This window comes from Pezoporus wallicus, unplaced genomic scaffold (genome assembly GCF_028554395.1).
Source record: "Pezoporus wallicus isolate ANWC-B61680 ecotype Strahan unplaced genomic scaffold, APGP_CSIRO_Pwel_v1 contig_13006, whole genome shotgun sequence".
Classification (NCBI taxonomy): domain Eukaryota; kingdom Metazoa; phylum Chordata; class Aves; order Psittaciformes; family Psittacidae; genus Pezoporus; species Pezoporus wallicus.
The window spans coordinates 98,288-121,378 of NW_026638875.1; the positions used below are offsets into that span (position 1 = coordinate 98,288).

The window sequence follows — 23,091 nt, forward strand, 5'->3', positions numbered from 1 at the left end:
GGCAGAGGAAGGCACCAGAACTGGCACAATGCCAAAGCACTGAGCAGCGAGTACAGACCAGAGTCTCCTTGCACCAGGCATGGTGGCAGTGGACCCCTCCCCAGCTGATGAGGTGCTGGGGAGAGGGAGATTGTACCCTAAAGGCCCCCTTCCAGGACAGGGAACACACAGGGCTCAGTGAAAAAACATTTCAGTGCAGGAGGGGCCTGGCTGCTCTGGTGATGACATCTGCTCACCAAACCAAGGGGAAAGGGGCTTTTTCCTTTTTCTAACCATGTTTTTGTCAAGAGAGGATCCCCTGCACTCATGGGGAGAGTCAGGCAGCATGGATTCGTACCTTTGTAGTGCTGACCTCCCCCCCCCCCAGCTGTCCCAGAGCTGCCAGCACCTTTATTCCAGCCCTATCTTTGCCCTCTCTGCTCAAAGCGTGGCAGTGGTGGGGGGTCAGCACCACCCCAGAGGTGTTCGGTTGCCTGCAAAGTATATAGCCTTGCCTGTGGCATGGGGGTAAAGCAGACAGGTCACCCCACCTTAAACAAGAGCCTGATGCTTGGTGTCTCATCCCTGTGCTCCCACAGGAGGGCAAGACACAGGTAGGAAAGGGCGGGCTGTTCACCCCGGGATAGGCAAGATGCAGGCAGCATGTGCCCAAGCCCCTAGTCAGTGCCTGGGCATGTCCCTTTGGACTGGAGATGAGGGACAGAGAACAGAGGAATGGAGTTGATTTTAGGGGGCATAAGGGAGAATTAGGCACAGGGAGGAACTCACTGCTCTGCGTGGCTGAAGTCATAGCAGAAATTTAAGTTGCTGGGGGGCTTTGGGATGGGAGGGGGGGCATCAGGGATGCTGATGTTTTCCAGGTCCAGGAGCCGCAGCTTGAGCTCCATGGATAGCAGAACATCAAGGTCCGTCTGTGTTCGTTCACTCGTCATCTCCTTGCCGAGGAGCACGTTCAGCCCATCTGTCCAGAGGCAGAACTGGAGAAACAGCACACACACCTCTGGTAGCAGCTCAAGAGGCCACCTCTCCTCTCGTGTGGCTCCCATCCCAGGGCCACACATGTGCAAATCCCTTCCTTCCCTGCTGTCCCCTGGCAGGGACAACTGGCCACAGCAGGCCCATGGAGCTCACCTCATACCGGGTTGGGGCAACAAAGTTGAGGCAGTATTCCTCCATGTCGTACACAATGGAGAAGGCCAGCTCCAGGACATCCTGCACAGGGGTTACACGGCCTCTCAGCTGCGCTCTTTCCAGCCCTGGCGGGGGTTCAGGGCAGGAGCTGCCTCCCAGCCACCTCCTCTGTGCCCCAGAAGATCCAAGAGGTCTCCAGTCTCAAGCCACTTCCTCCAGGAAACCACCCAACCTGACGCCATCCACCCACCACCAAAACGCATCACCAAATGTGGAGGGCAGCGCACTGAGTCCTCTGTGCAGAGCCAGGGTGTAGTGGGAGGTGCTGACCTTGTTCTGCTTCCCAGAGCTTTTCTCCTTTGTGTGCGGACACTCCTTCCCCATGAGCAGCATCTTCATGTCCGCAATGGGAACTGGGGCAAGCAAAGGAGCTGTCAGTGCCTGCTCTCCTCTCCTTTTCCCCAGGTCCCCAGAGCCCAGCAGAGCCCAGGTATGGGGACTCAGCCATCCACAGCTCAGGGAAGGGAAGGAGGCTCCATAAAGCCCCACTGGAGAGCCAGCACACACCAGTGGGCACTGGGCCAGGAGGCAGCAGCCATGCAGAGGGGCAATTCCTACGTTAAGGCATCCCCAGCATGTCACAACTAGGGTGGGCAGAGGGCTCCCTCCCTCCTTCCCACCCTCTCCTCTCCATCACCTACTTTTCTCCAGCAGGCTCTCAATGGGGGGAGAGTGCACCCCCTCCTCCACGTCCCCATAGTGCAGCACCTTGTGGTTGGGTGACAGGCGGCAGTACCAGAGCTTGTCTGCAGCAGAAAGGATGTCAGAAAGTGCTCAGCCTCTCCCATTGAGGGACCCTTCCCGGGTGGATACCCTACTTGGTCCTACTCTGTGGGTTACCCCACGTTAGCAATCCAGGCATGTTACTCCCCACAGATTAATTGTGCAGATTCATCCCCGGTGGCAGCGGACATGGGCACAATCATCTGTTCCCTCCCAGAACCCCCATCCAGGAGCAGAGGGCTGCACTCACCCTGCCTGCGGCGGCTGCTGATCTTGCGGAAGAGGGTGCCCTCACAGAGGTGCAGTAGGCGCTGCTGTCGGACCAGCTCCAGCAGCTCTGGCTTCAGCCTCTCGCGCAGCTCCCTGGGGTGCGAACCAGAGAACAGGAGCATGGCAGCTTCACCAGGCACTCACTGACCTCCTCAGCAACCCCACAGTATCTGTCCCTACAGCCCCCAGCCCCGCCTACAGCTCACTCACAGCACGGGCACAGCCAGCGTCTCCTCCTGGTGCAGTCGCTCTGTCTGCCGCAGCTTCATGATCTCGCTGTAGTTCAGTGCATTCACTCGGGTCTTGAACAGCTCCAGGGAGGTGGGCTTGAGGGACAGGGTCCTGGTGATCTGCTCCCGCACTACCTGCAGCACCTACAGGGCCCAGGATGTCACCCCCAGTCTGGTGATGCTCCCCAGAGACCCTGAATTGGTGCACAGTTCCCATTCAGGACCCTAGTGTTCCCTCACACCTTGTCAAAGTCCTCCTGGGTAGCACGCATCTCCTTCCAGGTCTTGTTCACCAGTTGGATGCAGATGCAGAAAAGCTCTTCAAAGAAATGATCCTGCCCGAAGAACATAGGGTAAAAGGCCTGAGCAGTCTCCGAGCCTGTGGTGAAAAGGACAGATGATGCCAGACTTCCCAGTTTTGCCAGGGGACTTCAGTGTCCAGGAGAACCTGGACATTTCCCAGACCCTTTCCCTGCTGTAGGCCACACCAGTGCCTGGTGGCCCTGGGCTCACAGTCCCCTGCCCTGGCAGATTGTCCCCACTCCTGCCAGGCAGCAGGGCAGGGAAGAAAAGCCAGGGTGCACACATACACGGCTCTCCAATGTGCAGGATCTCGCAGAGGATCAAGGTGAGCTGGATGCTGCTTCGAGCAAAGGGGCACTCATGCTTGTCTTCCCGGCTGCTGTTCTCAAGGACAAACTGGAGGAGAAGGCAGTGGACTCAGAGGGCAGCCCCAACAGTGGGGCTCCTCCTGAACTTCCTAGTCAAGGTCTCCCCCCAGGTTAAGCCATTCCTAAGAGAAGTAGTTAGCTCTCCCCAAAAAACAGCCCCATCCTCCTCCTTCCCCTGCTGCTGTGTAGGACCTGATCACAGGCAAAGTGTGTGGCAGCATGGCTAGTGGCTAGTTTCATCCAAATTGTCCTAGTCTGCTCAAATATGAACAAGGCCTGGAAACAAAAAAACCTTATGGGGAGCCATCAGTGACTCCAGCCTCAAACAGCTGCTCCTACCCGCAAGGAGGACTCAGCTCCATCTGAAACAGGGCAGCAGGACACTTGCCCAAAAGGGACATCCTTGCCTGGCTTTGGCCAGGGACAGGTCACAGGGAAAGGAAAAGAAGGAGATGCACCAGCACGTCTACACCAGAGTTCTTTAGGAGAGAGTACGCACCCTGCTATAGGCATTAGGGGTGTGCTTGGAGAAATACACCATGTTGTCAAGGGCAAGGAGACCTGGTGGGGCACGGCGGAGGTCCTCTGCTGGGTTGCTGTTGTTCTAGGAGGACACAGAAGGATGCAATTTAGCAGCTGCTTTGTTAGAGCAGCAGAGTCCTCCTAGTGCAGCCACGGAGTTTGCCTTTGAGTCCTGGCAGCTAAACTTGCTGTTTAGGAGTATCACAGGAGCTGAGGGAGGTGCTGCATGGGGGCCTATCAGATCAGCAGGGACATGAGGCTTAGGGGAGCCATCAGAAGGTGCTCCAGAGCACAAGGCTGGGGAAGGGATGCAGGGGAACACACCATGAAACCCAGTTTGCGGAACTCCTTGGCACACAGGGATCGTCGACGCTCAGTGCTGAAGCTGCTGGCAGGCACCTCGCTCTCTGACTCAAAGGCAGTTTGACGCAGCCACTGGAGAAGGTCCCGCTGTTCCTGGTGGGAGAGCGAAGTGGAGGGAATGCAGGGGAGCCTCATGGAAACAGGTTCTCTCAGGACAAACTGACAATGAAATCACATGTGCTGGGTTCACCCAAAGGCGAACCTTCACCCGCCTCTACTTCCACAGGTGGAGGAGTGCAGGGCCACACTCAAAAGGAGAACGCTCCCAGACCTGGGAGTAGGGATCCATGGAGGTCCTCATACGGCGCTCACACAGGTTGAGGCTGACAGACTGCAGCACATACAGGTAATGGGCCATCTCGTCCCCCAGCGGCTCAGAGCTGTGGATGATGTTCTACAGGAGACCGTAAGTGAGAAGGGTCCCCCAGGCTGCTTCTCCCAGTTCCTCCAACCACAGGGCCCAACAGCCAAAGCCTGTCAGGTTCTGCCAAGGTGTGCAACTCTGGGCACATGGGTGCAAATGCAGTAGCACCCATCAAGGAAGGCATCAAGGAAGGGGTGTGAGGCACATAAGCAACCCAACCAGGCACTGTCACCAAAGGCTGGGGAGGAAGGATAGAGGATGAAGCACAGAGCAGACCCTTACACAACCCCAGCTCCTCACCTTGTGGATAAACTGCCTGATGTTCTTCCCCCTCAGGTACTCCATCATGTCCTATGAAGGGATGAGGCTGTGAGATGCTCCCCAGCTCAGCACACCATCATTTCCCTCCAGAAAAGCCACTGTTCCCTCTGCAGCCTCGCTTCCCTGCTATGCCTGGCTTTGGGCCACAGCCATGGTGATGACGGAAAGGAAACAGCAGTCTGGAGTGACACCGGTGAGCAGACCTGCCCCCAGCTCCCACTGCTCTGGCAGCCAGGACTAGCCCACCTCAATGGGGCTCAAAGAGATCCTGCCCCACCCAGCTGCCAGGGCAGGTTGTGTTGGTCAAGGAGAAGAGGCAGAGTGAGGACGCTGACTTTAAACCTCTCACCATCCCAGAGAGCACAAACACTGCTGCAGAGGACCCAGCTGCCTAAGAGTCCATCATGGGGCACTGTCACCAACCCTGTCACCATCTGGTCCTGTCTCTTGCCTCATCCCTTACCTGCCGCTCAGCATTAGTCGCAGCCAGAAGTAGCGCAATGAGCAGGGCCATCGCCTTCAGCTGTAACTGGACGTTTGTCCTGCAGGAGGAGGAGGAGGAGAGTCACCAGCTCTGAGCATGGTCTTTCCCTCCCCAAAGCAGAGACCTCTCCCCACCTCACTGCCAGACCCCACTGCATGGAGCTGGGAGACCCAGAGAGGCCAGAGCCATGAGTGAGCAGCTGCTAACAATAGGGCCAAGGGTGAGATGGTGCCCACAGCTGACAGTGCAGAGCACCCATGGACGGGGCAGATACTGCTCTGCTCACACCCATGGGTGCAGCATTTTGGAGCAGCAGGAAAACCCAGGGTGAGCAGCAGACTCCTGCTTGGCAGGAGAGCTTGGCACGAGCCTCTCCATTTTCTAGCAGCAAACCAAACAACTCCAGACTGAAGAGATGCAGAGATGCGAGCAGGGTGAGGGAACAAAGGACTTGCCTTAGCCAAGGGATTTAACGAACAGTACTGCACCACCACCCGAGTTACAGGGTGTTCACTCCTGCTCCTAAATACACCAAGAAAAGGGAAGGAAGAGCCAGCGCCAGTACAACAGCAGGTCAGCTAAAGAACTGAAATATCTGAATGGAACAGGCCATGAATGAAGGAATCTACCCTGTATAAAGGATGGTTTTAGGACAGTACATCCCTTCCCCACAAGTTGTTTGAGGAAGGGACAGTACAATGTTGTGCCAGAGATAATCAGTGAGACCTGGAGAAATCCCCTCCAGCTCATCCCCACCAGCTTTGTGATGCGGACAAATGATGCTGCGGCCTCTCCACTTACACCTGCAGGTGGGCGAGAAGACGATCCAACGTCACTTCTTTTTTGACTAGCTCAAAGAGGAGGCGACTGGTAGGCACCATGTTCTCCAAGACAGACAAGGAGAGCTGCTGGATGGATGCATCCACCACACTCATATTGACGTAACTCACTATCTATGAGACACAAAACCATTCGTCGACAGCAGGCTGAGCCTGGATGACGAGGGCAACAAGGAATCCCAAGGGCACGGGCTGTGGAGACTGCAGAAGACACTTACCTTCTTAATGAAGGCTGCACTGAGAGTCTCCCAGGAAACAAAATCATGTTCCATCAGCTCCATGAAGGCCTTCAGGGTGTGAGCCAGCATCTCCCCTGTACTGGAGAGACAGATGAGCAAATGCAGTGAGGACAGTTCCAGACACTCCACAGTCACCACCATGGGAGTGCAGTTGCGCACTGGTGGGTAGTTAGAAACACCTGGAGAAGCAGCGAGCAGGAGAAAAAAGGAAAGAGCCACTGTTGGGTAAGAAATGGAGCTCTCACTTAACCATGTCATGAAGTTGATCCAGGGGAAGTTCAACAGTTTCCGGAAAGCTGTGTTACCACCATACCACAGACAAGCCTTCGGGAAAACCAAACCACACCACCCAAATCCCTCTCCCTGCTTCCACAAAACACATGCTGCGCTGCCTGGGTTTAGAGGCCACATCCTCTGTGAGGCAGGAGCTCAGAGGAGATGCATTATCACTTCCTGGAAGAGTCAAGCAGACACCAGTATTTGTCAGCCAGGTGTTTCTCGAGCTGCCTGCAGATCTCTCACAGCTCAGACAGAGCCCCAGGGCAGACGAATTATTTGGTATGGCAGGAATAACAGCAGTGGAAGCTAGGATCATCACAAGAGATGATAGAACAACCCATGAGGATGCAGATGACCCAGCCACTGAAGGGATGGGAGGTTCAAATTTGGTCACATTCACAAGGAGTGAGGACCACAGACTCATGGGGATGTTCCACCTGCTGCCAGTGTGAGGGGACACAGTCACATACCTGCAGGCAAGGAGCATGCAGAGCCAAGTGCCCTGCAACAACCACTGCCTTTTATGCCACAGCACCAGCAACAGGCCAGGAACATGAACAGAGTCCAGGCCAACACCCAGCTTAACACTCACACAGCATTACCGAGGGAGGAAAAAAAGTCAAGAACAGCAAGGGAAGTCCTCTCCCGATACTCACTCATTCCCTTCTTCCACTATATAGAAGATTTGTTTCAAGCCATTCCTGTTGATGAACTCCTGAGCAAAGGTCACGTCCTGGGAGAGGCTTGCAAGCTTCCTCAGTGAGTCAGTCTTTACGTCTGAGTTGTTGCTCTGGATCCCACTGTATAAACGCTCTGCTTCTTGGTCCTACCAGGAAGGACAGAATCAAGACAGCAAGGAGCTTGGAGAAGTCCGGAAGAGCTTAAGCACAAGTTTTAGAAAGAGGCTTAGGGTACAGCAGCCCTGGTGAGAATCTGGACTGAGAGAGAGCCACCAGAGGAGCTGAGGAAGAGCTGAGGAAGGAGCTATGCTAGGAACACTTGATGAGTTGGCCCACATGTCCAAAGCATCTCAAAATGATTTAGTTTCCCTTCAAACTCCCCCAAGCTCTGCTGAGGGAGAATGAAGGTTGAGACAGGTCTTCTTCCCATGTTACTTCTGCTGGGTCTGGGGCACCATGAGGAGCCAGAAGTCACAGCGGGGACATCTCACCAGAGCACACAGCAGAGAAGGGGGGGACTATGGGGGAGCAGAGGGATGTACCGGGGAGGTGGTCAGCCGTAAAATGCTCCCGTTTTTAATGTCCCCGCGGTTCTGTGAGGAGAAAGGCAGCGGTGAGGCAGGGAACACCACGGCTGCGGCGCTGGGGCAGGCGGAGGGTGTCTCACCGACTCGGTGATGTAGGTCTGCCGCCCGTCCACGTACTGCAGCGCGTAGTGCTCGGCGTTGGGCAGGCTCCACCTGTGCCAAGGGGGGCCTGGTCACCGCGCCGTGCAGACAGGGCCGGTGCCCGCCACGCCGGCGGTCGCCGCGGTGATAAGCGGCGGGTGCGATACTCACGCATCGCAGACGTCCTTGAGCACGGAGGCGAGGGGCTTGGTCTGCAAGCGACAGGGTTGCTGTGAGCTGGCGCTGGGGGCAGGGGGAGGGATCCGGGGGTGCCGAGTGGTACCTGGTGGAGCTCGATGAGCTGCGGGATGGCTCCCACCATTTGGATGGCTATCTTTACCACGTCCTTGGGCGGCGGCATGGCTCCTGCCTGCTCCCTGCTCTCGCTGCACCGCAGTTCCGGGTCACTGCAGCCGCCGCCGCCTCCCGTTGGGCCCTGAGGCCCTGCTGCCGCCACTTCCCAGCCCTGTTCTGTGCCCAGTTCCCACCCCCGTTCCGAGCAGGCCCGTCCCTCTCACCTGAGCTGACGCGGGCCCGGTGGGACCCACCTCCCAGGAGAGTGCCCGGCCCCACGGAAGGGCCGGCACCGCCTTGAGAGAGCAGAGAGAAAGGCCAGCACAGGAGTCTCTGGAAAGTGTTTTTGTTTATTCACCTCAGAGAAGAACACTGTACAAATATTACAGGCAACTTTCTTGCAAAAAGAAAAAAAAAGTATAAAAATAATCTTTATATATGAAAAGTTCAGTACATTTTTTTCCCTAGGTATCCTTTTCCCAAGGGTCGTCTTAACACAAATGCTTGGAAAGGAGGGCAAGGGCCAAGCCAAGAGCTCGAGCTATACCAAAGCCACTGAGCCTAGCTAATGCGCACAGGTCTAGGGCATCCCGACCGGCTTCCATGCCAAGGACGGAAGGTTCAAGGACTGGCTACATGCTGGAATTTTACTGCCTGGGTCCCACACCACAGCTGCCTCGCTGGCAGCTGCTGCCTGCTTCAAACTGGAGCATCCCCTTGTTCCTCCTGGATTCTTCATGCCATTCTCAAAGAGGATGGGGCTGCAGAGATGATCCTGGAACCCATCCTGTTCCCAGCTCTTCTGGAGGAGACCCACATGGGTGGCCCAAGGAGCCACCTTAGGGATGCAGGTCCCAGACATACATTCTTGTCACCCCTGTGGGCTCCAAGAATTGAAGACTTGACATCCCTTAATGGTGGTGCTCCAGCTGGCTGTGGTTCTGGTTAACAGGAGAAGTTAAACACCAGCAGGTTACAGGGTCAGCTGCAAGCACCCTCTCTGCAAGGCCCATGCTCCTGGCCTGGAACTCTCTTCACAGTTTGTGGATGAGGAAAGGCAGGAAAGCTGCTACCACTCTGTTGGCAGGAAGATGTGCAAAACTGAATACACTCAAATGCAGAACCTGAACGAAACCCAGAAACTGGAGCTTTCAAAATACAGCTCAAATCCATCAGGGCATTTTACTCCACCTAAACTGCCCATGGTCCAAGACTAGTACCACCCAATCACCACAACAAACCCAAGTGCAGACCTTCCATTACAAACAAGGAAGAACATCTTGAGGAAAAATGATGCAGAGAAAGCATCATGGTAGGTAAAGGTCCTGCCACAGGATGAGGAACTGGAAGTGTGGGTATGAACAGTAAAGGAGGAAATCAAATTTCAAGAAAGCCTGATCCTGAACAGATTCTGAGAGAGAAAAAGTGGGGAGGGGAAAGCACTATTATGACAACATCTATATAACTTGTCACAGCAAAGTACTACTGAACGGTTACTGCTTGGTCGCCTTTTAGACAGTTGAAGGCTCAAGTGCAATGGCTGGAGAAGATAACTATTTGCAAATACGAGCAGGCTCTGATGTACCTGGAGTAACTTACATGCACCAACTGGAGCAGTCTTATCCTTTCCAACATCTCTTCAGTCAGGCAAAACCAAATAAAATCTAAAATGAAACATACTGACACTTCTTCTTTAGACCTGTAGAAACAGCACAGCTGTGTACAAGGAGCTGGAACCCTAGGCTGATGCCTCAGCAGATTGGGGAACGCAGAAGCAGCATTCTTGCTGATGCACAAGCAGGGAAAGACTCAGCTCCTGGGTCCTCCCAGGAGTGCTCAACTCCTGAGTCCCACTAGGAGGCACAGCTGGCTAAAAAAAGTGCTTTTTCTTGTAAAACGTACTAGTTGGTCTGGAGTCACTGAAAGAAATGGACACTTTGGTGCCATTTTTTTTCCCCTCGTCATTCAGAAATGCAGCCACCGCAATTTGACCTGCTCACATTGAAAAATGTAGCTAACTACCTCCGGGTTTGTTAACTGACCATGCTATTAGGGCTCCTTGTGGCACCCAGGAGGTGCAAAGTGCCTCTGGGAGTGCAGGAAAAAAACAAGGCATGCAGATCTGAGGAGGCTCAGAGAGGCACGTGGGCAAACTCTACAGATGAACTAGGAACACTCAAAACACAGACCCCTTGAAGGGAAGTCCAGAATCCAATGGAGAGGGAGATGTGCAGGGCAAGTTGCACACGCACTTTGCACATGCAACAGAGGAAGAAGCTATAGGGAGGCTCCCAGCCTGCAAGTCCACATCTCTTGGTTCTGAGTCCATTAAGAGAGCATCTCTGAATCACTCACTTATCGAGCTCTAGCACAAAAGGAATCCAAAAATAGACACTTTCCAAAAGAGTTACAAAAGGCTCTGTGAGGCTCACAGCTGCACTGACGAGTCAGAGGTTGAGGACAGGCACATCAAAGAGGTCACAGACGCCTTCGCTCTCATCCAGGTTGTAGATGTAGTCATGATCTCCAGGTGGAGGGGAGAGGCGGAGCAAGGGAGCAAACACTGGGGAAAGAGAAGCTCACAGTTGGTTACAAAGCCCAGCACTCCCACACCTAGCCAAGAGCTGCCAGTGGGCATGGAGCTGTGGAGCCATGAGGCCACCTCACAGTAAGTTGCTGAAGTTGCTTCAAATCAGCCTTGTGATATGGAAGAGACAGGCTTTCCTGGTTCTTACACTTCTCTCAGGGACTGGCAGGACAGTGAGAACAGAGGCTGTGTCCAGAGCCCAGAAAAGATGAGTAAGTCTGCCGCCACAAGGCTGAAGTCCCACAGCATGGTCTTCCTCTCCTGGAGAGGTCACCCCACGAAGGCAAGGCTCAAAGACTCACCTTCAGATGACATCAGCTCTTCCAGCAGGTCAGAATTCATACATTCTAGGGAAGAAACAAGCATGGTTAAGACACACACTCTGCTGTCATACTGTGCTGCTGTATAGTTCTCCCCACCCTTCCCAGGATGCTCCTCACCCTTGTTGTCCCTTCCCTAAGGCACAGAGTGTGCAGCAGGCAGTAGTAAAGGCCATGGGCAAAGGTAAATTGGTGACAGACAGTTCAAGCTACATAAAAAAAATCTGCAGGAGGTTTCTGCCTGTTTTAGCTCGACCATACACCAGTGTCCTTCAGGTGACAGACTGTGCCCTACCTCTGCACTGGCAGGCTAGCTGGTGCCTCAAACTCCCCCCATAGGCAACTTTTCAACAGGCATCTGAAATGGAGCTGATAGAGCCCATATTCACAGTCCTCAATTACCCACCAACTTTGTTAAGCATGAGAAGAAAGAAAACAAACACCCAAATGAAATGGTCCAAGGGCAGGAAAACTAATAAGCCTCCTGTCTCCTCCTCCACATTTTTGTTCTTTGGCCCCCTGATTTGCTCCCCTTGGCCCATGGCCTAATCCAGCCATATGCCCTGGCAGATTCAGTGGCTGCCTGCTGCCAAACAGACTGCACAGCTGAACTCTGCATGGCCTTCCTGGATCACCAAGCTCTGGGGGCCCAACATGGGAGGAATGTGGAGCTGTTGGAGCAAGTCCAGAGGAGGCCACGGAGATGCTGCGAGAGCTGGAGCAGCTCTGCTCTGAAGACCGGCTGAGAGAGCTGGGCTGGGTCAGCCTGGGGAAGAGAAGGCTCCTTAAGGGGAGACCTTAGAGCAGCTCCAGTGCCTAAACAGGCTACAAGAAGCCTGGAGAGGGGTTTGGACAAGGGCTAAAGGGACAGGACAAGGGGGAATGGCTTTAACCTGACAGAGGGGAGACTAAGATGAGATCTTAGGAAGTTCTTCCCTGTGAGTGTGGTGAGGTCCTGGCACAGGTTGCCCAGAGAACTTCCAGTTCAATTTAACTGAGTTGTTATCACCTGCACTTGAAATAAGCTTTCAAAAAAGAAACTCAGATGAGCCCATTTTCAAGACACTAATCCACAGGAGCCCACTTACTAGAAGACAAGAACCCACTTGTCTAATTCTGTGCCATGCAATGAGAGAATTCCAACACCAAGTGACTAGACAGGACTAAAACCAGCTTCAATAAATAACAATTAAATGCAGAACCAGCCTTTTTAGATTAGGTCTGATAATACAGGAGGGTGTGTACCTGTGTGTGTTGCAATTCACATTTTTTCCAGGATATGAGTTTAAAACAAGCAGTTTTTAAGCACCCATTTAAAAGACAGAGAAAAGCATGCTAAAAAAGTAATTCCAATACAAAACACTAAAGAAGAACTCCAGGCTTTTGCAGCTTAAATTGCCTTAAAGCAGCCATTAGTGCCTGGGCAATGTTACTAGGATTACTGGGAGGACAGAAGCTGCATGGAGCTTTCTGCAAGGCTCATTTCTCTGACCTCTGTAGTTTGGCTTTTTTTTCCAGTCCTGAGCTTTGCCTCTGCAGCTACTGACTCTGTTTTGTCCTTCATGCCTGGATCTCTATCTTCCTCCTCCAAACTGGGAGGAATACTCCATAAAACAACACAAATTACCGCAGACAGCAAACACCTTTTTAGTAGCATCAGCTGGAGTTAAGCTACATCTTCTACATCATCTGCGGCCTTGCAGCAGTTTATGTCTCACATTGCAAAGTCAAACTCACTCATCAGATGTACTCAGGCATTACCAAGAGTTCATCCACTCTGGGTGCTGGGCAAGGAGGAAAGGAGTTCTCCAGGCTGACTGTAGAACCCAGGGCTCCTCACACACGGGCTGCAGCCTTGAATTTGGGACTGAGGAGTTTTTACACAAAAGCAGCACTTTCACAAAGCACATGCTAGAGCACTGAACTAGGGTCTATTGTATATATCCTGGGACCACCATTGAAGTGCTGGTGTGTGCTTGGCTCTGCCTAGCAGCAAGGCTAGAAAGTATTCCACCAGCACTGAAAGGAAATAAATGTGCAGACAAAAAGAGTTTCACACTTTAGGCTTATGTCAGACCAAATTTCTTCACCTCTCCTACCCTTAGCCACAAGTCCATCCCGCCATTAGGAAGCAACACCCAGACATTCCTTGGGGAGGGGCAGAACTCCTAACACAAGTACAGTATCCCCTCCCCTACTGCTCCAAAACTACCACCATCACCAAAACCAGGGGGGTTTAGATGAGAGGCAGCTATCTCCCTAGAGTATTTGCTTGGATTAGCCTTAGGCAGGCTAGAGCTGAAACAGGACTAACAGGGATTTTTAATTTTACATGGTACAGATGAGTTGGAGAAGGAGCATGAGCAGCCAGAGCCCAGATCTGTGTTGGCATGGTGACAGGAAAGCCCTCATGTGCACGCTGTTGGGCAAACTCTAGCAAAGGTTGCTGGCAACACAAAGACAGGAAAATACATACAGAAAACAGCAATTTTAAGAGTGTCTAACTAAGAGTAGAGCCAGCAGCCACCAAAGGCCAGAGGCACCCTACAAAAAAACACATCCAAAATAATCCAAAAGGGAGTGAATAAAACAAACTGTCCCACTTCTGTAGGTAGATGGGTGCAGAACAAAGCTGAGGTCAGGGAGTGAACATACCTCTTGTTGGATCAAACATCTCTAACAGCTCTTTGGGAAGTTCCAAGACTGCAAATACAATCAACCAAATGGTTTGCATTATTACATGAAGTCTGAAGCTTTAAGGCATAATCACCTACTATCCTACTGTACTCCTTACACACCCAAATCATCCTATGCCATCCAGAACTCTGCTCCCACACCCAGTGTTACATATTTCTGCTGCAATGATAAGCAGTGTAATACTTAAAGCTTGACCAATTTAAAATAAACCTATAGGAGCCCCAGGACATGAACATGTTATCACAGTCACCATCTCCAGAGTAATTGCCTGGACGTATGCCTCACATGGTGTCAGCTTGTGTGCACCCCCTTGATTTATCTTGTGTAGGATGAGGAGATGCCTTTAGAGAGGCAGCACAGGCCTGCTGGAATATGGTAAACTATATGCACATCAAAGGCCTAATTTCACAATTAAGATTACTCCAAGATAAAGACAGTTCATCCTTCCTGGATATGCTAGCAGCAGAAGTGTGAAAGAAGCACTGGTAAGATTTCCTCTTCTAACCATAACCCTCTAACCTAGAGTATTTCTGCAGTGAAGGTAGGCTTCAAAACATTACAGCAGTGTGTCTTACCTAGAGAACGCTTTTCTCTCCTTGGGCCAGCCTGCCATTTCCTGGCATAAAGCTCTAATGTTCCTTTTTTAAAGCCCATTTCACCTCACCAAGCACACCAAGAAGCTCCCCAAATCTACATTGCAAGATCATTAAACCCACAAGATTACTAAAGACAGAGGAAGTATTCCCAAGTAAACGAGGAAAACACAGATGAGAGCTCTACTACTGAAAATTCCCCAAGTGTTACAAAGGTGTTCTCAGTGATGTCTGCAAGTTCTATAGCTTCACGCAATCACAAAAATTGGAAATTGTGCACAGAAGGGACTGAAAACGAATAATTCTACACATAACAGTAGAGATGTGTTTCATGCAAGTGTTCCTTTCATATTTTCTAGTACTGACAGCCTGGAGAAGGCTCAGGAGAGATCTTAGAGCAGCTTCCAGTGCCTAAAGGGGCTACAGGAAACCTGGAGAGAGGCTTTGGACAAGGGCCTGTAGGGACAGGAGAAGGGGGAATGGCTTTAACCTGACAGAGGGGAGACTGAGATGAGATCTTAGGCAGAAGTTCTTCCCTGTGAGGGTGCTGAGGCCCTGGCACAGGTTGCCCAGAGAAGCTGTGGCTGCCCCATGGCAGGGGGTTGGAGCTGGATGAGCTTTAAGGTCCCTTCCAACACAAACCAGGCTGGGATTCTATGATCACAGAAAAGTGGCTGGACAGTAGACACAATACAATCCCATTCTCACTAGGTTCCCCTGCAACCTCACAGGGAAGTGGCTACTCATCCCTTGCAGACTGTGGCTGACAGCAAACGCAGAATGCAGTTCAGCTCCTTCCTCCAGGCTCAGCAGCCCTTCCCTCACTTCAAACCTGATGCTTTTGGAACAACACATGAAACAAGGGTGAACACTCACTCTCTGTGGGGTCAGGCTTGATGGGCTCAAAGGCAGTGGAGGGGCTGGGTAGGATGGAGCTGCTGTCCAGCGAGGCAGAGGACTGGAGCGGCTGGGTGTCCAACCCATCCGGCTGGCTGGGTGACACGGACACATTCCCAATGGGATCAAAGTCATCGCTGATCTTGGACTCTGCTGCTGAGACACTGCATTCTGAGAAGAGCCACAGACACACATAGGAAGGTCATCTCCAACCAGCTCCAAAGCAAGCTGCAGCAGATTCAATCCTCATTGCAATGCTGGCCAAGCTACATAGGAAGAAGTCTTCTTGCTTTCACCCAGGAAAACCAACCTGTTCCAGTTCTGCTGGAGAGCAGTCATGGTGATGTCAGGCTGCAGATAAGCCAAAAGCATGCTCTCAGAGCAGTTAATACAAGCCAAACAGTAAGCTACACCAGGAGAAGTGTGGCCAACATACTGAGGGAAGTTACTATCCTGCTCGGTGCCGACACTGCACTTGGGATCCAGCTTTGGCCATCCTCCAGTTCAAGAAAGATGTGGAGAAGATCCTGCTGAGGGCTACCAAGTTGGCCAGGGTATAGGGCACATGGCCTACAAGGACGGGGTGGGAGCTGGGCTTGTTCAGTCACGCAAAGAGAAGTCTAAGGGCAATGTAACAGAATCTTGCAGCTACCTGAAAGGTAGGTACAAAAATTAAGAACTTCTCAGTGGTGCTGAATAACATTAACATGCACAACAGGCACAAGATGCAGCCCAAAGCATCCAGGTATCCAGAAAAATGAATTTGCTGAGAGAGTGCTGCAGCTCTGGAAGAGCTCACAAAGGAAGCTGGGGATTTCCACTGCTGGAAGCTTTCAAAATTTAGCTGGACAAAGCTGCAACCAACCTAACATAGTATTTTTGACAAAGTGTTTTTTCAAACTGAAAGTTGAACTTGAGACTCAAAAAGACCCTTTTACAAACTTCTGCCAGTCTGTATGACCAGTCTCTCTCCACCACTGCTCCTTCAGCTTGGCACCACCCCCTGAAGCCAAGTGTCTTTCTTCCATTACCACAGCCAGTTCCACTAATGAAGACAGAAGAGGCTCACTGCAGCAAATTCAGAGATGCCCCCTTTGCCAGGAGCTGACAGAGCTGCATGACCAGCAGTGCCAGCCCCATCTAGGCTGAGGAATGTACTCTCCTTGTCAGCCCCCATCCTGTTTCTGCCTCTTGCAGCCTCCCTCTCACCTGTGCTTGTGGGATTCTGTGCAGGAGGGCTATGCTCTTGACTGCTGGTAGATGCTGGTGTAGAGGGCTTGGTGCTGCTGGGAACGGATGTCTCCTGGAAGTGGGCAACTGGTGAGATCGGCGGTTTTGAGGCTGCAACTGCCTGGCACTGAATGAGATCTTCAGGTGGAGGAACAGGCAGTACAACAGGAGGAGAGCTCCAAGTATCTTTGTTTACTAAGAGAACATCAATGGGACCATTTGTGCTCTTCAGATGGATCTGGTATTTCTTCTGCCCATTTAGGCCCTGAGAAAAGTCAAAAGCAAAACAAAACCGTACATGACATGCCCTTTCCAAACAGAACAGGAATTTCACACAGGCAAGACATCTGAGAGGGACTTTTTACAAGGGCATGTAGTGACAGGACAAGGGGAAATGGTTTTAAATTGAAAGAGGGAGATTGAGATGAGATCTAAGGAAGAAGTTCTTCTCTGTGAGGGTGCTGAGACGCTTGGCACAGGTTGCCCAGAGAAGCTGTGGCTGCCCCATCCCTGGCAGTATTCAAGGCCAGCTTGGACGGGGCTTGGAGCAACCTGCTCTAGCAGGGGGTTGGAACTGGATGAGCTTTAAGGCCTCTTCCAACCCAAACCATGCCGTGATTCCAAGACATGCTGTCCAGGCAGTTCGGCACTGTTCCACACACAACTCCCCTGACTCTCAGGACTATCCTCTCCCCCGCTGCTCCTGCAAATACTCAGATACTTCCAAATAACAGTTTCCTGGCAATTAATTTAGTATCTGGAGCTTTCCTTGGGTTGTCAGTTTCTCTGACTCCATCAACATCCCTGACTTATGACTCTCAGCCTGGTCAATCCAGCAACAACCCCTGCCCCAACACACACACAAGCACACTCCTGCACTTTGCCCATGCATTTCTTGCTCACCTCAGGGATGGGCACCTCCAAACGTGTGCCTGATGGGGCTCGAATTGCAAGGAGGGTGTCTCCTGTAGAAACAGACTGATGATCATTAAGCATTGACAAAGAGCCCCTCCTCAAAGCTCCCCATCTCGAGAGGACTGCCATTTACACCCACCTGACCTGCTAGGCATATCAAACAGCTCCCAACATGCCCAACTGCTCAAGGCCCAGAGAACATGCAAAACTTCTCCTAAAGCAATACTAGTGTTTTAGTGGCATCCTTAACAGGACTAACCTTTCTTTTCCTCAGAAAGGCTGGCTTAAATTCACTTCTGAGAAGACCTTAATATTGGAGGAAGGATCTTTCCTCCTACTGTCACAAGCTTTTATATGTGAATTAGAATCAAAAGAACACGCAACTCCAAGAGCTGCACTGCCAGCAGAGAGATGGTGTGGAACTAGGCTGAGGAGCCAGGCTGCCAACAGCATAGCAACCTCATACTTGGAGACCCAGTACCCAAAACCAATACTCCACAGTCAATACTGGCAAGACAGCTGCCTGGTGCTAGTTGTATTGGACCTTGCAAAGCCCAGCACATACAGGGCTGGGATCCCAGCTGACATCTTTTCAAGTTCTGCAGCTCCTTAAGATCTGTCTCCCTAATAACACAATCACAGGTGAGCAGCTTCCAGTCTATATTTGGGTTTAGAGAAATGTGAACAGAGAAATACCAGTGCTGTAAACACTAGACACACTCAGACTAAGCAGTTAGCAGCTTTCACTTCGAATGTTTCAGCTTTAGTGTGGTTAGTATTTGCACTTCACTGGTAGTCTGCATTAAGCTTCACTTGTAATATGGAAGATCCTCGGAGTAATGGGAGAGAATGGAGAGCAGAGGAGCACAGCCTGTAATTTCAGGCAGGCAGGCAAAGGTCAGATCCTCTAAGATTACAGGGATTCAAAATAACACAGGACTTGTCAGTAAGATGGGATTCCTTTAACAAATATGCACTGAAGAAAAATGTTAAGAGATATCGATGCATATTAAAGCTCAAAGACACAAGCTCAAGCACACAAGCTCAAGCTTTAAGACCTGTTAGTTTCAAATACAGGTGCTGTGTTTGTACCTCCCCTGATAGCTACATCTCAAATACTTTTACACAACAGTGTACAGTGTGTTTCCATTTCCTCTTTGAGTCTGCAGTAACAGATGGGAAAATTACATTTCAATGTCACTAAAAACTAATATATTCTTAATTATTTTCCTTTTAATTAATCCAAGTAACAAATTCATTGACAAGAGTCCAAGCATGGAAATTCTCAACCCCTAACTCACTTTGTGAGAGACAGTTCAATACCAATTAATCAGAAAAACAAGAGCTGAAATTCAAACTTGACCAAAGTACAAGAACACAAGTGGTATGACAAGGAACCTCTGCAACGCTCATATGCTCAGGAGAGAAATTAAAAGTCACGTAAGGCACATTCCTACAAGAAAACTGAACAGACAATGGAAAAACATGAATCAAACCTCTCTTCTGGAGGGAATTCAGATCTGCCTTCTAATCTCTGTGTGTTTTGGTGAGGTCTAACTTCAAACACAAGCTGCTTTACAAAAACCAGGTGCAATAAGATGCAAAACACTCAATCAACCAAGCAACAAGCTGTCTGCTGGTCTCCAGTAAACTCAGAACAATCTGGAAGAATTATCTGGCCCCAGGCACTGTCAAATTGAAAACAAAATCCCTGCCCCCAGAAGCACTAGCTTCAGTCAGAAGAAACAGGAAAGCAAAGAGGGTGCTTGCATATAGTACCAGCAAGATCTTGAGCAGTATAAAGTCTGGTGGTGAACAAGGAAAGCACACAAAGGCAAAGAAGAAAAACAGAAGAGCTGATGAAGTGTAGGGTGAGAAGACTGCTTGGAAAAGACAAGGGTGAGATTACGTGTGGGAGGTCAGGGTAAGCAGCTTCAATCTCTGCTTCAAGCAGATGCAGGCTGCTCGTGGTCAGAAAAGGCGAGGTGTCCACTGAAGCAGAAAGGTGACTCCACATCACTACAGCAAAACAATTGATGTCCTGCAGGCTGCTGAGCTGCACGCCAGCCACCAGGGAATTATCTGATTAGTTTTGGTCCTACAGCTGTCAATAAAATTGGCAATAGAGACACTCCTGTGCTCCTGTGGGTCTTCTTCACTTCTGCCCCACAGAGAACATACATGGACCTCACAGCTTTATGAAGGCAGTACAGAAGGGAGTGAGGTTACAGCAGTGTATTCCCTTCCATCCTGCTCTTCACTACCTCCCTCTTGCATTCTTGTTGGTAGAGGTCACTATGCAGCTGGGGGACCATGTTTTATGCTGTCTTCCTGCTTACACCCAGATCTCTACCATGAAATGAAATTTGCCTTATTAGAAAACTGTCCACCCAAGCCCCTAAAACTTAAGGGCTTGGGTGGACAGTGTTCTAAAAGACAGGCTTCTAACTTAACATGTGCACATCCACATAGTGACACTCAGCAAAAAGACTTTGTTAGGAATAGCAGCCATGTTCCAGTAACAGAAACCACCTGCCTGCTCTGATGGTGACAAGAAAGCTACAACTCGGTGCTACATAAACCCAGGATGGCATCAGAGCTCACACTACATTTAACCTGATGCTGTTGGGCAGCCTGTGGCTCCCTGCCTCCTCTTCTCTGGAGGAAGCAGCTGGGACAGACTGCTAGGACTGCAGCATTACATCTTTGTGATGGAATGTCACTTCCTCACCTGTGAAGCACCTGCAGAGATCTTCATGTGTCACATATGCTAATGTTTCCAATGTTAAGGAGAAAGCCGGCAGCTTCCTGTGCAGTTGGAGAACTCAATGGGCACCTGATGCTTCCTTCCTGAGCACAAGAAATGCCATTCCCAGAAGGCTCCCTGTGACACGCTCTGAAATGGTCTGCAGGTGAGGTCTGCAAGCTATATGCTTGTCAGAGCTGACATCCTAAGAGAGGCAAGCCACAGGAGCAGCTCTGCACTCCAAGAAGTGGTACCTGTGACTCAGAGAGAAGCACTTTTCTCACGATGGTAAACATTACAGTGGTTTTTACTTTAAAAAGTCAGGCAAGGAGCCATGCACGCCAGAGAAAGTTGGTTCCCAGGCTGGACAGATACCCCAATTCCAAAGCCAGGCACTGCCTTTTGACCCTTTCAGTGCAGATCCTCCAGCAGCAACAGGTCACCACCACTCCTCTACCATGAGCAGGGTGACACAAACCCAGTCCTCAGGTCTCTGCTTTCCAGCCCCATAAGCAAATGCAGAGACAGTAATGGGTTCACACAAAGGATATTGACTATTCTTCATGTCTTCTGTAACATTTTTGATGCTCTGCTGCACCCACATCTTCTGCTGCTCCAGCTCCTGCTCCCGCTGCTCCAGGTCCTCTATGTCTGCCTTCAGCTCTATCAGTTTGTGAGCTATTTCACGAGTATTGCAACCAGGACCCACCCCTCTGGGGAATATAAAAAGGAGTGACATGCATCAGGCCCTGCAGGCACCCAGACCAGCCCCAACTTCTCAGAGGCTGCCACCTCCCTTACTGCTACCCCTATCACACGCCAAAGGCCAGATCACCCAGAAAGCCTCCTCTGTACCTGCTCTAGATCCCCATCTCCCAGCACTGCAATGTTTGGTACATCTGCCTACATCCTGCAGACTGGCAGGACTCTTGCCCATCTCCAGTCCCATGACAGGCATCTTTTCTAGCCCAAAGTGCTTCAAACAGTTCCTGTCAAAATAACAGCTCTATTGTAAAAAAAAAAGACATAAGTATTTCAGCTTTCCTCATTACTACCATCACCATAGCCCAGCTGGGGAAGTACTAGAACATACAGACCACTGAAGAACCCTGGTCTGAGCTGCACATTTTAATCCCAGTGTCACTCAGACCTGGCCTAGAAGGAACCTGTGAACAATTTAAACCTCTGTTTTTTCCTAGAAGGAACCTGTGAACAATTTAAACTCACTTCCACTGGATACTGTTCTTGGATTTCTTCTCGATCAACCCAATGCCTTCCAGGACATTTGTGATATCGTAGATCCGTCGTTTCTGTCGCACAGCCAAGGTATCTGCAGCCTGCAAAAAGGTTAGGCACTTAACTCCAAACTCTCAGTCATATTTCACTCCTTCCTGCATGTCAGGTTAATTCCTGGCCAAGCACTCTGCTCACCATCTTGTTCCTGTGTTGTTCCAGCACCTCAGATTAAAAAGCCATGTTCCCAATGTCATTATGACCATGAGAAAAGAAGCTGCTGACCCTCTGTCCCTTTTCTTGCAATTTCCTCACTAAACACAAAACAAACTCAGCCATTCAGCTCATGGTGGATCCACAAATTATCATTCCACAGCAGCAAAGCAGTGCTAGAAGATACTAATTTGGCAGCCTGAAAATTCAGTGCTCCTTCAGGATGGAAGAGATGGGGATGGGAAGAAGAATGCAGAGCTGTTTCTGTAACTGACAATGGTTTAGCAAACTCAACACTCAAAGGTCTTTTCTAAATTGGAACTGATGCAGTTGATAGAACTTCAGCACCTTTCAAGAGGGAGATTTCTCTGTTTGAAAGACAGAATGCCAGGAGAGGCATAAGCATGGCTGCACGGCAGGAGCTCCAGAGCAGCCCTGCGACTTTCTGCCTTGCTCATGCAATATTACTCCCCTCAGGCTTCGGGACATGTCAGACCGCATCAATATGCCTGTTTCCATTACCACCCAGCAACCCAGCACCGCAAGAGAGCATGTGTGCTGCACCAGCACAGCCAGGACCAACAGCAGCAGCAGCAGCACACACAGAGCACAGGAATGATGTTCCCTCTCACCTGGCAGTAACAGACCAGGATTTTGGCAACCCTACACCCACACAACTGATCATATCACAGAATGGTTTGGGTTGGAAAGGACCTTAAAGGTCATCCAGTTCCGACCCAGGGACGCCTTCCACTAGAGCAGGTTGCTCCAAGTCCCATCCAACCTGGCCTTGAACACTGCCAGGGATGGGGCAGCCACAGCTTCTCTGGGCAACCTGTGCCAGGGCCTCAGCACCCTCACAGGGAAGAGCTTCTGCCCAAGAGCTCATCTCAGTGTCCCCTCTGTCAGGTTAAAGCCATTCCCCCTTGTCCTGTCCCTACAGGCCCTTGTCCAAAGCCCCTCTCCAGGTTTCTTGTAGCCCCTTTAGGCACTGGAGCTGCTCTAAGGTCTCCCCTTAAGGAGACTTCTCTTCTCCAGGCTGAACAAGCCCAGCTCCCTCAGCCTGTCAGAGCAGAGGCACTCCAGCCTTCATAGTGTCACCTACCCAATCACACCCTAACCAACACCAACCCACTTAAGGGACATTTTAACCACGAAAACATTGCCCGACATTGCCCCGAGTGCCGACCCCCCTCCAGCCAGTCCCGTCCCAACCCACCCCCCGGCCAGCCCCGCACCAGCTTGAGGTCGAGCACGCCGTCCTTGGCCTCCTGCAGCAACGACACAAACTTGGTGGTGAGCAGCCCCAGGCTCTTCTCGTGCCGGCTCGGCGCAGCGCCGCTTCCGGACCCGGACCCGGACCCGGACCCGCTCCCACCACCGGACGGCTGCGGCCCGCACTCCGCCATCTGCCCGCCGTCCGCCGGCTCCGGCACCGCCGCGCTTCCGCTTCCGGGCCGCGGGGCAATGCGGCAGCTTCCGGGGCGGGAGAAGGGTCGAGGCTGTTTCTTTGGGGGCACAC

General features: G+C 51.3%; 2 protein-coding genes across 7 annotated transcripts; both read right to left on the bottom strand.

The window, feature by feature from the left end:
• Positions 1 to 216: 216 nt before the first annotated feature.
• Positions 217 to 8,338, bottom strand: ELMO3 (engulfment and cell motility 3). Of its 6 annotated transcripts, XM_057412922.1 has the most exons (20): positions 8,128 to 8,336; positions 8,016 to 8,056; positions 7,844 to 7,916; positions 7,719 to 7,769; positions 7,153 to 7,322; positions 6,197 to 6,296; positions 5,941 to 6,092; positions 5,119 to 5,197; positions 4,635 to 4,685; positions 4,242 to 4,364; positions 3,932 to 4,063; positions 3,585 to 3,689; positions 3,005 to 3,113; positions 2,657 to 2,793; positions 2,395 to 2,558; positions 2,165 to 2,277; positions 1,833 to 1,937; positions 1,462 to 1,544; positions 1,132 to 1,212; positions 710 to 977 (listed from the first exon to the last, which is right to left on the bottom strand). In XM_057412922.1, exons 1-20 carry the CDS (start codon positions 8,203 to 8,205, stop codon positions 765 to 767), a joined length of 2,160 nt encoding a protein of 719 aa, XP_057268905.1. In that variant the 5' UTR covers positions 8,206 to 8,336; the 3' UTR covers positions 710 to 764. The 6 variants fall into 6 exon arrangements, with proteins under 6 accessions (XP_057268907.1, XP_057268908.1, XP_057268909.1 ...); XM_057412924.1 differs by having other exon boundaries at positions 217 to 977; positions 6,197 to 6,291; positions 7,719 to 7,916; positions 8,128 to 8,161; XM_057412923.1 differs by lacking the exon at positions 4,242 to 4,364 and having other exon boundaries at positions 709 to 977; positions 8,128 to 8,338.
• A 132-nt stretch (positions 8,339 to 8,470) lies between these two features.
• On the bottom strand, positions 8,471 to 23,040 carry E2F4 (E2F transcription factor 4). The gene is made up of 10 exons (XM_057412952.1): positions 22,808 to 23,040; positions 21,351 to 21,460; positions 20,675 to 20,836; positions 20,109 to 20,152; positions 17,366 to 17,427; positions 16,442 to 16,727; positions 15,212 to 15,403; positions 13,701 to 13,748; positions 11,028 to 11,072; positions 8,471 to 10,701 (listed from the first exon to the last, which is right to left on the bottom strand). The coding sequence occupies exons 1-10, from the start codon at positions 22,976 to 22,978 to the stop codon at positions 10,586 to 10,588; spliced, it is 1,236 nt and encodes a 411-aa protein (XP_057268935.1). The 5' UTR covers positions 22,979 to 23,040; the 3' UTR covers positions 8,471 to 10,585.
• Between the last annotated feature and the right edge of the window lie 51 nt (positions 23,041 to 23,091).

Excerpts from the sequence above, each read along its gene's own strand:
- E2F4 (XM_057412952.1), bottom strand. The coding sequence starts at position 22,978 with ATGGCGGAGTGCGGGCCGCAGCCGTCCGGTGGTGGGAGCGGGTCCGGG. Across the intron at positions 13,749-15,211 it reads CAAGCCTGACCCCACAGAGA|TCTTGGAACTTCCCAAAGAG; the intron begins GTGAGTGTTCAC and ends TTGTATTTGCAG. Across the intron at positions 11,073-13,700 it reads GATGTTTGATCCAACAAGAG|AATGTATGAATTCTGACCTG; the intron begins GTATGTTCACTC and ends TTTCTTCCCTAG.
- ELMO3 (XM_057412922.1), bottom strand. The coding sequence starts at position 8,205 with ATGCCGCCGCCCAAGGACGTGGTAAAGATAGCCATCCAAATGGTGGGA. Across the intron at positions 4,686-5,118 it reads CGACTAATGCTGAGCGGCAG|GACATGATGGAGTACCTGAG; the intron begins GTAAGGGATGAG and ends ATCCCTTCATAG. Across the intron at positions 2,559-2,656 it reads CCCAGGAGGACTTTGACAAG|GTGCTGCAGGTAGTGCGGGA; the intron begins GTGTGAGGGAAC and ends TGGGCCCTGTAG.